Source organism: Falco peregrinus, chromosome 1 (assembly GCF_023634155.1).
Source record: "Falco peregrinus isolate bFalPer1 chromosome 1, bFalPer1.pri, whole genome shotgun sequence".
In the NCBI taxonomy this organism is placed as follows: domain Eukaryota; kingdom Metazoa; phylum Chordata; class Aves; order Falconiformes; family Falconidae; genus Falco; species Falco peregrinus.
This window is the reverse complement of record NC_073721.1, coordinates 19,556,062-19,571,475: the sequence shown is the minus strand read 5'-3', so window position 1 is coordinate 19,571,475 and position 15,414 is coordinate 19,556,062. Positions and strand designations below refer to the sequence as shown.

Here is a 15,414-nt window from a genome sequence, read left to right as displayed (position 1 = left end):
TTGATCCCTCTCCCTTGCCCTTGGTGTCGTCCCCGGGCACGCACAAACTCACACACTGCTTTTGTTAAAATGGCTTTTTTCCCACATGACGTCTTTTCTCAACAGGCCACTGGGCATTTTTCCTTGTGACCTCCTCCAGTGCTCAGAGGAGCGGTGGGAATGTCCCTGGCCAGTTTGGATGGAGGCAAGAGGAAGAAACACCACATTTCTCGGTCCTGACCTGCTCCTTGCCATGGGCTGCATTGTTAGGAGGGTTCTCCTGTACTGTAAGAGGATGGGAAACTCATTGCACTGATCGTATCCAGCATCTTGATGGATTTTGTGCCAGCACCCAGCACGTTGCTTTGCTGAGGATGTTTGGAAGGGAATGGGGGGAACAAGGAGAGAGTAAAATAGCCATGTAGACCGTGGTTTTTTTTTTTTACAAAAAGATTAAAACATTTGGATTAAAGTAGTTTGTATTTGATCAAGTGAATGCAGGGGTTAAAACAAGAAAAAATAATTGAAAGGGGGTCAGGAATGGTATTACATAAGGGAATGCTGTCGGCTTAGGGGTAGGGAGGAGGGAAAAAAAACCCCTTATCTAAAAGTATTATATGTTCTGGCATGTCAGGAAGTCCCAGCAATCGCTGTAACCAAGAGCTATTACAAATGCAGCCGTGGAGTTTTCCTCTCCTGGAGAGGACCCGGAGCAGAACCGGTCCTGCTGCTCGGCAGGCTCATTCAGCGGATGCTCCCCTGCCTGTCCCCCTGGTTCTCAGGGCATCCACTGTAATATCTGCCAGGCTCAAACAATCGTGGGGAAACAAAAAGAAGCTGGTAGTGTCCCTTTAAAAATGTGTATGTTCAGCTCTTTCTGGTCTCCTCTCACTTCATCTTTTTTTTTTTTTTTTTTCTTTTTTTTCTTCCTCCCTTTGGGGTTAAGGCCCCTTTTCCTCTTTTCTTTCTCCTTCTTTCTTAATTGCCTGTTAAATAATTTAAATATTTAGGACTAAAGGGCTTCAATTATCCATTAATTTACATTAGTAATTTATATATCAGGCTGAATGGACACACTGTTAGTGTAATGGGTCCCTGTGGACAGGCAGAAGCTGTGCTGCAGTGCATTTTCCTGGAAGCAGAGCTGTTTCTTTACACCTCCCAGCCTTTATTCCAGGCGCGTGGGAGGGAGCCCGCTGCCTGCACGCATGCGGGGTCAGGCTGCTGCAGAGTCCGGCGCACTCCTGCACGCTTGCAGGTGGCAAATGCAACCCCATCTCCTTGGGTTTTGATGCAGCTGCTTGGGGTTTGATGCAGCAATATTATTTTTTTTTTTTAGTTTTTATTTCTTTGCTGTTTGAATTGTGCTTGCAAGAGCCTGGCACTGCCCAGTGCAATTCCAGCACTATATGAAGCAAACCTAAATGTACCCTTCTGACCTCGGCTACAAGCAACACTGTCCTTAGGAGGTTCTAGCTTATACTTAGCACTAGATTTGAGACTAAACTGTGGCTTTGAATTCAACCAGAAGGGCTGTGTCACTGTATGGGTCTGCATTTTATGATTGCTGCTTGCTGGCACTGAGGAATACTGTTTGGGGGCTCCTGTAGGCACTGGGGGGCTAAACTGGAAGAGCTCATCGTGCTTCCAGGAAAGCTTGTCTATCTAGGAGTGGGGAGGATCCTCAACCTCATTTGCTGCCTCCTTGGCCAGGGCGTGCATTGCAAGCTCTGGTTTAAGCCTTGCCTATAGACAAGCCACCTGGCCAGGGCTGAACACATCACATGGTGGTGGACATGTTCCTTGGTGAGGACAGGGTTAATTTGGGAGTCACAGCACAGGGCAGCAGGGGATTTCTGAGGCTAAGCCCCTTGGCCGAAGCAAGCTAAAGCCATCCGTGGGCGCTGTGGGGACACTAAGCCTTAGAGGCCAGTGTCCCTTGGGTGGTGACAGCTGGCTCTTCCATCCGGTTACCCTGCGCCAGGACAGAGATGGGGCGATACCCCAAATCTTCCCCAAATGGTATTTTTGAATGCAGAAAAATAGGTATTTCAGATGCTTGTCCATGGCTGGTTTGCACCCAGCCTGATCACCAGTAGCCCGGACTTGCTGGCAGCCACGGTGGCCAAGTCACAGTGCCACGGCATTGCAAGCAGCTAGTCCAGCCAGGGCAGGGGCAGCCAGACATCATCAGGATCCATGCTTGCTGTGGCATGGGCATCAGGCAAGAGAGAGGCTGTTTACTGATTGGGCTCCAGGGAAGAGCAAATTGGAGCTGAGCTCCGTGACTGCAGCATGCCGGGGATATGGGAGCACGCCCTGCTCTGCGGGGAGGCTGGCCCATGGCTCTGGGTGCAGGGCTCTGCACAAGCCCTGCCTGCCCTCCCAGAGCAGAGGTCACTTAATGACTCTGATTACCAACAGCATGGCCATATTTAAAGCAATTAGTGCAAATCACTTATGGAAATGAAGCCGCTGAGGGATGGAGAGGAGAAGAGGACAAGGTTGGAGGGCACAGTGTTTTTTTCCTGCTTTTTCCATGTGCCATGCGCTTGATGCTCAATATGCATGATCCTTTGCCCCTGTTCCCTTGAGACCTTTCTGGACCACCTCTGGTCCCTCTGTCTTGCTGCACATCCCTTGGAGTTGCCTCTGAGACCTGCAAGAGCCGTTTCACTGCTAGCTTGACTAAGGCTATGCCTTGGGTGCCCTGTATCTGTCCTAGCCATGCTCCAGTTCTGAGGTTGGAGATGCTCAGTGCATTTGTGACCATAAAATCTCTGGATTCAGTGTCCCAGACTTTATTTAATTTGGTAGCGTTGCACCTTGCTAGCACGCATCCTAATTTTTTAGGGAAATTTTTGTCAACACCTTGGGGTCTGGTAGCATCAAGTGAGGAGGGAGGGAGGGAGGGGAAGGCATGGGAGGGTGCGTGACTTGTGTGTCAGTGTATTACTACATGTAGGTCTGTACAGGTTGCAGAGTCAGTGGGGTGCAGCTGCCATGTGGGGTGGCACAGACTCCTAAAGCTGGGGCATTTCCAGCCCTGGCACCTCCAGTGCCAAACAATACCTACACTGAGAAGGGGAGGATGCTTGCAGGGAGGCTGGTCCACCTGGGAGTCGTGGTTTGGACTGTGGGGCAGAGCAGGAGCTTACGTGCCGAAGGACAAAGGGAGGAAAGAGAAACTCAGCGCTGTGGAACATGGTCTGTGTCCAGAGAAGAAAAGGTGGAAATTCCCAGTGGTGAGAAAGGAAGAAACTGGCTTTGGCAGCTTGGGGTCCCATGGTATTTAAATGCCAGGGAGCATGGGGAGAGGAGGGGAGGAAGGTGCCAAACAACGTTAGGAAGCTCATGAAGGCTTCCCACCTTGCTGTTGGTGTGAATGGAAGCGTGAGGGAAAAGGCTTTGTTTTTTGTAGGGGTTTCCTTCCACTGGAGCATGGGGTGTGCAGACGGGGAGGCAGCGATGGCAGGCACCAAAAGTAGGCACCCACCAGAAAAAAAAAACCAAAAACCCAAAAACCCTCCCAGCTTTAATCAGTTCTTGGTTTTTTTGCTCTCTGTAAAAGCAGGTGTGAAGTGCTAGGAGCCCAGCTGGCTCCCGGGTTTAGAGGGAAAGGAATACAACTAATCAAGGTAATTGCTAAAATCCTTTTGCAACCGGCCGGAGACCTCTCTGTACTGTGATGGGAAAGCCAAGCTCTGGTCTCGGGTACCTGCTCTCCTACCTGCTCTTGGCTGCAGGGTATAAGAGAGGCAGGGGGATGGGGTAGCCTTGTCCTCTAAGCTAGTCTTGCTGATTGTTTCATTTTTTTATTTTTTATAGGGATATTGCTGAAAGAGGGGGGAGAGAAAAGTCTTAATATTTGATACTCAACATCAGCAGGGATTATTTTTTTTTCTAAATCTTTTTCTATCCCTGCTCTCCTCCTCCCCCTTATTTTCCTTCTGTGTGTCCCTTATTGTCATAGTAAAGTGAGAAGGGAAGAAAAGGGCAGGGAAAGGACAATGAAAAGCAAAATGTTTCCAGCCTCAGTTTGGGGGGGGGGGGGGGGGGGGGGGTCTGTTGGTTTGGTTTTTTTTTCATAGCAACAAATCTGAAAGATTAAGGGCAACTTTAAAGACTGTTTAATAAAGGGACCTTAATCAGCCGCTCTTGTGGTGTTCCTCCCCCAGTTGAATTAACAGGGAATTTGGGGCATCAAATAGACCTTTTGTTGGTGGTGGGGCTTTTTATAACTAAAAATTAATGTAATTATTAAAATGATTTATAATCAGTGCAGCATTGCACTAAGCACCTTCCTCTATTGAATTTGGGTGGCCCATGTGGTGGGAGATGACCCCGGCTAGTGGGTCTGGCGGTGAGAGCCCTGGCACGGGGAATGGGTGCTGTGGGTGCTGGGGAGTTGGTTGGTGCTCCCAGCCCACGCCTGCCACCGAGCGAGCTGTGGGAGAAGGGTGGGAAAAGCGTTGAGGAAAGTAGGGCAGCATCTGGCGAGGGGCCTGCGGAGAGTCTGGCTGGAGGCAGCGGGGAGCATCCTTCCAGCCGGCTTTGGCTTCCCAGGGCTTGCAGGAGCTACTAGGGAGGAGAGTGGGTGAGAAAAAGACAAAAAATGGTGATGAAAGAAAGCTTTCTCATATTGTACTGCTCTTCCCTTCTTTGCAGTCAGCTGCCTAAACGTTTTGCTTTACCTGGTTGGGCTCATGCCATCCCTTGCTTCCTGCATCAGCTTCCTTGGGGTGGGACATGCACAGCCCTCCTTCTCTGGATTTTGGCACAGAAGTGCCACCTAGGACCATCAGACCTTGTGAGCCACTTCTAGAGGGCATGGCTGGGTTGTTACCACTCATTGTTTGGCATCTGGATGCTCAGGGGGCAAAACCTGCTCCCCCCCGGGCTTGCAGCCCCCAGTGATGTGTGTGTCCGGGCAGTGGTGCTTGGAGCCTGGATGGATGCCCGGTGGGCAGCACAGAGCATCCTTCTCTTCCCAAGGAGCACCGGGTGGTTTGCAGCCCTGCTTGCTGCTGTTTAAAGTTGCTTTTCATGCCCGAAGCCAAAGCAGTCGCCTCCGGATTTGCACGTTAAGGGGGAAAAAAGAAAACCATTGCAAAACAGCCGCCTGGAAATTGCACTGTCAAGGGGAATGCTGGGGAATTTACATTTTTAAATATGTATGTAATTTGGGCGAAAGGGAAATAGCTTTCTGTCTGTAAAACTGGCAACTTTCTTTCTCACGGAGTTAGCATTTTAAAACTGCATTGCTCATTTGATCAGGAGATTTTTATTTTATGTTTTTTCCAGGGAGAGATTGCATCTTGCACTTGGTTTACTGCAGTTTGAATGATAATTAATAATTCCTTGGACTTTCTGGCATTAACTGGGGCAACAAGTCCTTGTTTGTTCCTTGTTTTCTTTTCACTTCTCTCTTTTCTTGTTGAAATTATTATTCTTTTCACAACAGAAACAGTACATGCCATACATGTGAATAAACAGCATATTACCGCATTATCCGCTGCTGGCTTTTTTCTTTTATGAGCCATAGCAAATAAATAAAAGTTCTTATAATTATTATATCCATTAAAAATAACGCTGTAGCTCAGTAAACAGAACAAACTATACCAGAGTACCGCTACAATGGAATTAAAATAGCACAAAGAAAATTGTCCGTGCCCATAACAAGAATCAGTGCTAGATGAAATTTGGAGATAGTTTTCAAACATAACTGCTTCCCTGAAGGAAATGTGTAAAATAGCACAAAAGAAATGAGCACAATAGAGCGTAACAAGGATTTGCTACATAATTCCTCCTCTTTTCTTTCTTTCTTTTTCTTTCTTTCTTTCTTTCTTTTTTTTAAATTCATCCTCTTTTCTGTGGGTATTTACGGGGATTCACCGAGGCTCACAGCTCTGCTCTGTTAAAACTTGAAATAACGAACAATTTACTCCAATCTGCCTGCATCATGTTATAAATCTATATAATGAAAAATGAAGAGGTTTGTACCATAAGGGATCTCAGCTGTTTACACTTCTCAGGAGGCTTCGCCTTTGATTATCATAATCATAAAGATAAACAAAAGAGTAGTGGCTCCATAAATACTCCAGCATAATGCATAATCAACAAGATAAATCTCTCTCCTCCGAACTCCCAGCAGGGGAAGTTGCTGCCAGAGCCTGGGTGTTTCTTCTCTGGAGATGGTGGTGGTTGGGATTTGGGTTGGATCCTCTTAGCCGTGGCTTGCAGTAGCACAGGGATGCTCTGGTGGGATGCCCCATGTGAGGGCACCCTGCTTTTAGGTTTTTCTTTTAGGTTGCTTTGCAAAAGCATGACCTGGGGATTTAGCTAAAGAGATTATTTGTTTTATTTTGGTCAGGTGAAGTGGTTTTTGATCAATAAGGCTGTTGCATGCAAAAACATCCTTGATGCTGCCCAACTCCTTCTTCTCACCTTTTTCTCAGCACAGCCTTTGCTTTCTGGTCTCTTTTTCCCCCTCCCTGTCCAGTCCTGGTTTAATAAAGGTGTGCAGTGAGGGAGACCAGCTGCAGGCTTTTCATTTGGCTGGTAGAGGAATCTGCTTATTTTTTTCCAAGGGTGTAATTAGGGCTGGCTGGGTACACCCCCTCATTACCCACGCTGGGGAGGAATGTTCTCTAATTATAATGTTTGCCTGCTGCCAGGCAGGGAAAACTGCTCACCCAACTGCTAGAAATTGTCTGTCTGTCCTGGTTGTCTGTCTGTCCCAGGCTGAGTGGGGTCCTCGATCAGCTGGAGGTGATGGGATGGAGGGACTGGGCTCACTCGAGGCTGGATTTACCCTGGGGGGTGATGCCACTTTGGCAGGAAGGGGATGCAAAGGGACTGTGAAACTCCTGGGAGAGGGCAGTCAATGGGGGAAAATAAGTGTGTTTGTCAGGCAGAGATGTGTGGCAGAAAAGGTTAAGCGGTTCTTTCCAAATTTAGTTATGAATAGAAGATTGGTGAGAGTAGGGAGGCTCTGTTGTGTTGCGTGGAGGGGGACAAGGGGCCGTGGCAGCAGCATGTCGGTCTGTCTGTGCTGCTCCATATGAGGGGGTTTCCCCAAATGCAGCCCATGCAGCCAGGCTTGCAGGTGCTTTCCCAGCTGGTGGGAGCAGGACGGGTGGACTCCACTTCTTTGGAGGGCAGAGAGGAAGACCCTATAAATGCATGACCCCAAGGTGGAGCAACACCTTCTTGCAGACCCCAGCACAGTGCTGGTAGGGAGGGTTGAACATGGCAACGTATTGAGTGCTGTGTATTTTTGGTCCAGCCTCAGCTGAGTTACTATTGCATGTGCTTGAGGGAGGTGTCAGATGCCACCCCATGAGGATACCAGTGGCTGGACATTCCCACAGCTTTTTGACCTCAAAATCCAGCCTTGCTCTAGGCTGGTGATGAGATGCCAGGTACCCGCGTTTCTCATTGCTACCCCTGAAGGCTCCATGCTCAGTTTTTTGGCCTCTGCAGGCAGCTTGGGACTGTCCCATCCCATCCCCTCGGAAAGGTTAATGAGCGCCGTGCTGAGTTAATGAGGCCGGGGGGTTACATCAGCAAGCTGCAGCCCTCGGGACGGCAGTGCCAAGGGCCTGTTACATTCCCTGCGTCTCACTTTCATCAGCGCTTCCCTGCTTGTGTCTAAACCTGCTCTTAACAATTCAGAGTGTTTCAAAGGCACAAGAATTTGTGGGCTCTGTGTAAGGAGGCAGCAGGGAGAGAGCTCCACTTGGTGCCAAGTGGCTTCAAATCTTCCAAACCCATCCTCAATGACAGCCTTTATTTTGGGTCATCCTCCTTTCTCCCTGCTTTGCATGCCATGCGACATGTCCGCAGAGAAGGGGCAGTGGGCTGTGGCTTTGCATGGCACTGCCCAGCCTCATGGAGGATTTGTCTTTGAAGATGCCACTAGCTGCCAACATCTCCTCAGCAGTGGAGCCCCATGTTGGGGTGCTTCATGTTGCAGGACCATGCTGGTGTGCGGGATTTGTGCGATGGAGAGCAGAGCAGGGAGGAGAATGGGATGCTCTGGGAAGAAAGGATAATGTTTTGGGGAGAGAGGATGCGTCAGGGTGCCTTTAGGAGGAAAAGCTGTACTATGTTTTACTGCTGGACCTGTAATTATCCCAAGGCGGCACTCTGCGGTAGGAAGCCCTTGGGAACAGGGCAGGCCTGTTCTCTGAGCTCAGGGGATGAACTGAAATGTGGTGGGATGAGGACTACATCCCACGTGATGACCCTTGCTAGGGTGGGAATGCCTTCAGGGCTTGTAGCAGGGGTGTTCTCAGTCCGGCAGGTATTCTGGCATGGGAGTGAGCCATGCCAATGCTGAAGCTCCAGCATTGGAATTTGCTGGAGCTTCAATGGCAACAGTGCTAATCCCTACATGAGTCTGTTTTTACATTTCCCCTGGAGGCAATAGGAGAGGGGATTTGGAGTGGGGGGAAAGCCCCACTCCAGCCTTTCAGACACATCCTCTAGGCAAGCCAGTGGCTGGAGCATCCCCACCAGCCTGGTGTGTGGAGCCAGAGCTGTCCCCATCCCCGCTGGGGGATTGGGAACACAGGCAGCTCTCCTCCGGCACTGGAGATAAGCTGTTACTTTTTTTTTTTTTCCCTCCTTCTACCAGAGGATTTCTACCCACCGGGCAGTTGGGAATGAGTTTAACTGTTGCCTCTCAGGCCCTTGCCCAAAACTGTGCTTGCCCCAACATAGGTGTGAATGGGGGGATGTGGAGGCAGAAGGGGTTAAGTGCCCACCAACACTGAGATTTAGTTGGAGAAACCCAGCTGGAGAAACCCAGGCATCCTTGCTTAATCCTTACATCACATTCCTGCCTGCCGGGTGCTGAGGGGAGGGATGCGGGGAGGGATGCGTGGCTGTGGGTGATGGGCACCTAGCTGGCTGCTGCTAATGCTCCTGTAATCTTCCAAATATTTGGAGGGATAACAATTGCAGAAGAGAGGATTTTAACGCTTTCCTGCAGAGGTTTGCTTGGCCATTGCTGCAAGAGGAATTGCTTTCTGGGCTGATCATTCCTTGTGCTGTGTGTTTGGGGTATTGTAGGGGTTGTTAATGCTCAGCCCTGGCTCCAGTGTTGCTCCCAGTGCAGGCTGGTGGGGCTGAGTCGTTGGTTGGGGTCACTGATCTTCCACCAAGCTGCAAACGCTGGCTGCAAACTCTGCAAGTCACCCCCCAGGGAACAGATGCTGCCGATAATCCAGCTCAGCCTCATCAGATTAAAATGTGTGATGAGGGACAGGGGAGAGGAGGCTGGGGAGGAAGGCAGGCATGGGTGCCTGTTCCCCTCCGCCGTTTTCCATCCCGCTGCTCCTACCACGGATCATCCTTGGGGCTTCAGGGTTTAGTCCTATGGCTCGAGCCCCGAGCTGCCCCCTTCCTTGCCTCTCCTCCCCGAAAATACGGATCAGTGCTGAAGTTGCTGCTCTAGCCTGTCCCATAGCACTTCGTGTCACAGCACCTGACTGCGTGCTCCAAGTAGTGTGAGACTGTGGGATGGCAACAGCCTGGGATTTAAAAAAAAAAAAAAAATATCCCAAAAGGGAGCTGGGAAGCCGGCAGCCACCTCCAGCGGGAAAGGGGGAAGCCGGCAGATGGGAAACCCCTGTAGATGTCTGCCAGGGAAATGATGATTACAGTCAGTGCAGCACACTCAAATATTTATTAGTTTGTCGCTGCTGAGAGTTTTATTGCTTGTCTGATTGCAGTACTGGAAATCCCGGCTGTGCAGGGGTCCTTCCCTGGCTTCGCATGCAAAACTGTCTCTTTCGTGTGCTGCTCCTGCAGCCCATGGGCCGAATTGTCACCTCAGGTGGGATCAGAGCAGCATTGGGCAAAGCAGAAGAGACCCCTGGGCACATGTGGGTTAAAGCATCCCTTCGCCAGGGTGATGCTTATGGCCAGCTCCTTGCAAGCACCCCTGTGAACCCTCCTGCTGACAAAAGGTCTTCGCTGGCATTAACACTGGCTGAATGTCCCAGTGCATACCCCCAGCCTGAGGTTGGCTGCCTAGCCTGGAAAAGCCAGAGTCCTGCTTCTTGCAGGGTTTCTTACATATGCAATGCAACCATAATATTATTATTATAGTAGTGTTATGCAAGACCATTGCAGGGAGGGGTTGTCCTAGCAGAGGATACCCTCTCCTGCCTTTACAGGGCCATTTATCGATGTCCTTATTACACCAGAGCAGACCAAAGCATTTCCCAGGCTCTCCATCCTCCACTTTTTTAATCCTGGCACTGACAGCACCTCATCCTGGCTGTGCTGCAGCTATTTACCCTCCTGTCCTAGGGAGGAAGGACCACATGGAGCTGATGGTGTTGCACCATTGGGAAGGGGCTGGGTTTTTTTTTTATATTTTGCAATTGCTGCTGGATGATCAGGGCAGCTGAAAGCAGCAGTCGTTCCTCCACAGAGCACAAGCAGGCATGCTTTCCCCCCCACCGACTATATGTGGATTTGGGGGGGCCCCTGCCATGATCGTTAGCAGAGCAAGAGGTTTCCCATGCGGCGGGTGGCCGGGTGTCAGGATAGGGGATGAAAGGCTGGGTTGATGGCTTATGATAAATGTGCCCAGCATGCTTCTCCTCCCTTTTCTCATCCACAGTCCCTGTTGTTCCTCTGCCTTAATTCTTCCCCAGTGCATTTAAATACCAGTGGCTATATCATGCTGGAGCCAAACAGCCTGCCCAGCTGCAAATGCTTTACTTTGACTGCACAGGGCTGGTTTCTGGATGGAGAAATCAGCCTCCGCCTTGCTTTGCTCCCATCCATGAGCAGACAGGAGCCTGGGGGAGTTGTGGCGTTGGGGCTCTGCGGCACAGCCCTGGTTAAGAGTATGCCACGAAAAGCCCATCATTTTTTCCCCTGTCTCCTGTTAGAGCTGCTTTCTTGGCCCCAGATGTCTCTTGGCCAGAAATAAAACTCTCAGCTGTTGTGAGTTTGCACGATTTAAACTTCCCCAGCAGCCAGGATGCTCCTGTCTTTAGAGGTCTGGGTTTTTGGGGTTCAGACCTTAAACTGAGCAGGTTTTTATAGTCACTGAAAGCAGATGCTGGAGGCGAAAGCAGATACCGGAGTCTGGCTGGGGCTGGGCTGATCAATCCTGTTCCACCACCCTTGTCCCCAAAGTCACTGTGCCCCCTTGGAAAAGAAACCTGAAGCGCTGAGCTTGAGAGTCCCAGCACGGATTTGGGCATGTCCCGTCTTGGCGCAAGAGGCTGGATGGGACCCGGTGGTGGGAGGGTGGTGGATTTTCTGTACCACTGGTGGTGGTTCAGCCCCTCACCCTGTGCTGGGGGACCACAGTGACTCCTCCTGCAGATGATTATGGGTGAGTCACAAATCTGCGTTTTTCGTCCCTGTCAGGTCATGATACCCTGTCCCCACTCCCAGATCCCCTCAGATGGCTCAGAGTCTCTTACAGCATCACCAAAATGGTGGTGGGGTGGGAGAAAATGCATCTTTAGTGTTGGCTGCTGGAGGAGGACCTCTCCTTGCCCACTGTTTTGGGTCAGGGGACACTTGCACTTTGGGGTGTCACCCCCATAAGGGAAGGTCCTTCCAAAACTTGGCTTCTTCAGGGGCGTTGGGTCTTTGTGGGTCACCCTTATGGTGCTGGTTGGGCTGCAGGACTCCTCACTTGTATCCTGGGGTGTTAGACCTGGACTGGGGAGGGGAGGGGGGCGGGGGAAGCGCAGAAAAAAGGAAGAAAGAAAAGAAATAAAAAGCAGCTGGCACAGATGCAGAAAAACTTAATGAGGAGTTTCGGGCCCACATTATGGCCAGGGATAGTACATCTTGGAGTAAATACCATCTCTACCACTGCCCTCAGTGGTGTCTGACGGGGACAGAGGCTGGCCTGGGACAGAGCTGGCAGGGGGGAGCCACCTCTGTCCTGGGGATGGGTGGCAGATGAGACCCCAGGCATTGCACCAGTGGTTGTTGGAGGGTGTTGTGCAGCCCACGCTACCCGCGCCCTTTCCCACCTGCTGAGCTTGGGTCCGACTTCACAGGCTGCACACTGCAGGGATGCAGAGAGCATCATTTTGGAGAGATTTTCACATGAGCCCATGAGTGAAGTTTTGCTGGCTGCCTCTGTTGCCAGCTAGATTATCTCCTGCCAGCCCCTTTGCCAGCAAATTTAGATTTGTGGCATTGAAGTGGTTTAAAAAAAAAAAAAGAAAAACAAACAACCAAGAAAACAACAACTCAGTGGATACAAAATTGAATAGTAAATTGAAAAAGAAAAAAAAGTGTTATTTACTGCTGTGATACAGGTAAGAGGCTGCTCAGCAGGACAGGGGAGCAGGACCAGTGGCCTGATGTGAGCACAGGGATAAGTGTGGGACTGTTCGGGGAGGGGGGGGCTTGCACCTCCTCACGCCTCCATCCCCCTGTCCGCAACGTGGCCCTGGGAAAATTACAGGTCTGCAAATGAGATGGGGGAGGAAATGGCCAGCAGTGGAGAGGTGAGGAAGAGCCAGCCAGAGCAAGAGAGAAATTAGCCCGGAGTTTAATTCATTGTTTCCAAAAGAGCAGTTAATGGATTATGACAAATGTCCTACCGCTCTCCCTTAGTGCTGTGTTAAATGGAAATGGAAAGTCAATTTTCCTAAATGGATTTTAAACGACTGACCTCGTGTGTTTTTTTCCCTCGCTGACTTTTGCTTGGGAGGCAGCTTGGTCGTGTTGTTTTCTTGATGCATCTGATTATTTTTTTCTTCTTCTCCTTACCTCTTGGAATTCTCTGATTCTCTCCGTGCAGCACTGCTCCTTGCCAAGGGTGACTAAGGGAGTGGGCTCCTTTCTTCCTTGCCAGCTCTGGAGATGTTATCGCAGGGCTGGGGATATTTACTGTTTTCCTGCACGCTGCGGTGCCTGGAGCTGAGAATCACAGCTCTCACTGGGGGAAGAGAGGAGGAGGAAAACCTCATAACTCTTTTAGGTGTAAAGAAAAGCCTCATGATGTGACCTGACTGCTAGTGAGATGCCCAGAAACAACAGGTTAAGCAGTAGCATCCCAGGCTGTGTATGTCGTTTATTATCAGTCCTGCGATATTTGGGTTTGATCTTAACGGGAGAAATGGCTGGAAACAGGTTTCCTGTGCTGGATGCTGCAGATGATCCCCCAGCGTTGGTCACAGCATCTTCCCAAGCTGGTGCTGGGCACAAGGCACCCCGAGGCTCTCTCTCTTCCAGGATATTATGTCCCTGGGTGAACACTGAGGTGCTTGCCCCTTTTCAAGGCTTTTCTTTTCCTGGCCAGGGCAGACATGATCAGTTTTTCTGGTTATTTTTTCATCTAGATTGTTTTAGAAAACAAACAAGCAGGAAGATGGAGATCACCAGGGCACTGACTCAGTCTGGTTTCTGGGGTGGGATAGCGTGAATCCTGGCGGCATATTTGGGTGATGTTCTCTGAAGGTGGCTGGGCTGGAACCAATCGCTCACCTGTGGTGGGCAAATGGCAAGTTCCTGGGGGCTGCACCAGCCGAGGCTGCTGGTGTCCCCCCCATACTGTGTGATGCTGAGATCCAAGAGTTGATGGGGGGTGTGTGTGTGTGTGTGTGTGAGGTGTGGGGGGGTGAGATCCCAAACACGGCTCCACCAAAGAGGGGATGTGTGAGATTTGTGCTGGGGTTGTGGTCAGCATTCCCAGCACAACCCCTGCCATCATTTTGCTCTGAGCATGCCTGTGCATTCCTCATGGCTGCAGGAGGGAGGCTTGGCATGGGTGACACCAGCCCCTCTGGAGCCTCTCTGTGTCCCTGTCACTATCCCTGGACTTTGGCTTGTTTGGATTTTTTTCCTCATGGTGTTCTCTAGCAGGATTGCCCAGGTTTTGGGGTTGGCCAGGGCTCAGGGTATGGATGAGGGGGCTGGTACCCAGGTGAAAACAGGGTGCGCTCCACAACAGCAGCTCTCTAGCTAGCAGAGATTTGCTTTTCGTAGTTTTTTGGGAGCCTCCAGCCCTCTTTTGCTTTTCCAAGCATCCTCAGCAAGAACTGTTGACGCCACTGTACGCAGGGCAGTCCTGGGAAGGAGAAGGAGGGATGAAACAACGTAGGCAGGAGTTACATCCCTGCTGCAATGGGACTAAGAGCACCTCCCAACCCTCTCACTCCCCTGGCAGGGCTGGAGTACAGCGATGTGCTGCCCGACTCCTTCCCCTCAGCTCCGGCGGAGACCCTCCCTCACTTTCTGCTGGAGCCACAGGATGCCTACATCGTGAAGAACAAGCCGGTGGAGCTCATCTGCCGTGCCAACCCTGCCACCCAGATCTACTTCAAGTGCAACGGGGAGTGGGTCAACCAGAACGACCACGTCACCAAGGAGAGCCTGGACGAGGTCACCGGTGAGCAAAGCCACCCTGGCATCCCCCTGCCTGCCCTTCCCCTCTCTTCTCTCCAGGCACTCCTGCTTTTTTCTCTCTTGCACATCGATGCTGGAGGTGATTCTCCTCCAGGTAGACCAACAGGTCTCTGATTCATTTTTATCATTCCCAGGTGACTGCAATCTCATGAGGTTGCTTTTGTGTGTTTTCTACCTCCTTGGTCCATGCACAGCTTGTCTCTCCGTATCATCAATGAATTTTGGTAGAGGAGCTGCCCCTTTCCAGACCTTTGATGAAGGCACGATGATGGTATGGGTCACCGTACCATATAGAAGCTTGGGGAGATCAGCACGTGTGCTTTGCACACTTACCCTTTTGCAGAACTTGAGGTTGTTAAATGGGATTTGAAAGGCAGCACGTTTAAAAGTGATTAATGAAAAGGAAACTCTTCCTTAGAAAATGCCTAATCAACACGTAGGAGTCACTGCCATGAGGGGTGGCAAAGGCTGGTAGCTTACTCCGGTTCACAAAGGGATTAGATGTTTAATGGATAGTGAGAACATTTGCAGGTAGAATTTGAAATGCCTTTTAATGGCAGATGAACTATTCCCTGCCTCGGAGGACAAGTCAGCTGCTGTCTGTCTGAAATACGTGTGTCTGTGGGGAGGGAGGGGGCGGTGGGCGGTGAGAAAGGTGGTTTAGGCATTTTAGGAGGTGTCTTATTCCATGGGGTTGGACTCTGCAGAGTTGCTTGTCCCATACTTTGAAACATCCCGGCATGAGAACAAGGTGTGAGGCTTGGATATATCAATCACGTTTCCCATGTAAGGTCTGTTCTCTACAAATCCCTGAGCACGTGGCATCCCTCGTCTTCGGAGGGCTTTAAACCAAGGTGGCCTTTTGAACTGCTGCAGTGTTGGCCCCAGAAGGCAGGCTGGGCTTAGAGGAGAGACTTTGTCAGCCTGGAGGAGCACAAGTATTTTTACAGAGTCTCCTCTGGTCCCTATGATTATTTTTTTTCCACAGCCTTGCTCTTCCCTGGCATCTCCTCGTTTCTTCATCTAGTG

The 15,414-nt window shown here is 50.5% G+C and overlaps 2 protein-coding genes across 4 annotated transcripts in view; both read left to right on the top strand.

The window, feature by feature from the left end:
- SLC29A3 (solute carrier family 29 member 3) overlaps positions 1-15,414 on the top strand; it is a 174,609-nt gene that overhangs the window by 127,541 nt on the left and 31,654 nt on the right. The gene's annotated exons all lie outside the window — the stretch shown is intronic.
- The window catches only part of UNC5B (unc-5 netrin receptor B), a 57,676-nt gene that overhangs the window by 26,123 nt on the left and 16,139 nt on the right, over positions 1-15,414 (top strand). For all 3 annotated transcript variants that reach the window (XM_055804409.1, XM_055804401.1, XM_055804392.1), the window contains exon 2: positions 14,147-14,368. Coding sequence is in view for 2 of the 3 variants with exons in the window: in XM_055804401.1 (XP_055660376.1) it covers positions 14,147-14,368 (222 nt within the window). In the remaining variant the exon portion in view is untranslated. The remainder of the gene's footprint in view (positions 1-14,146; positions 14,369-15,414) is intronic.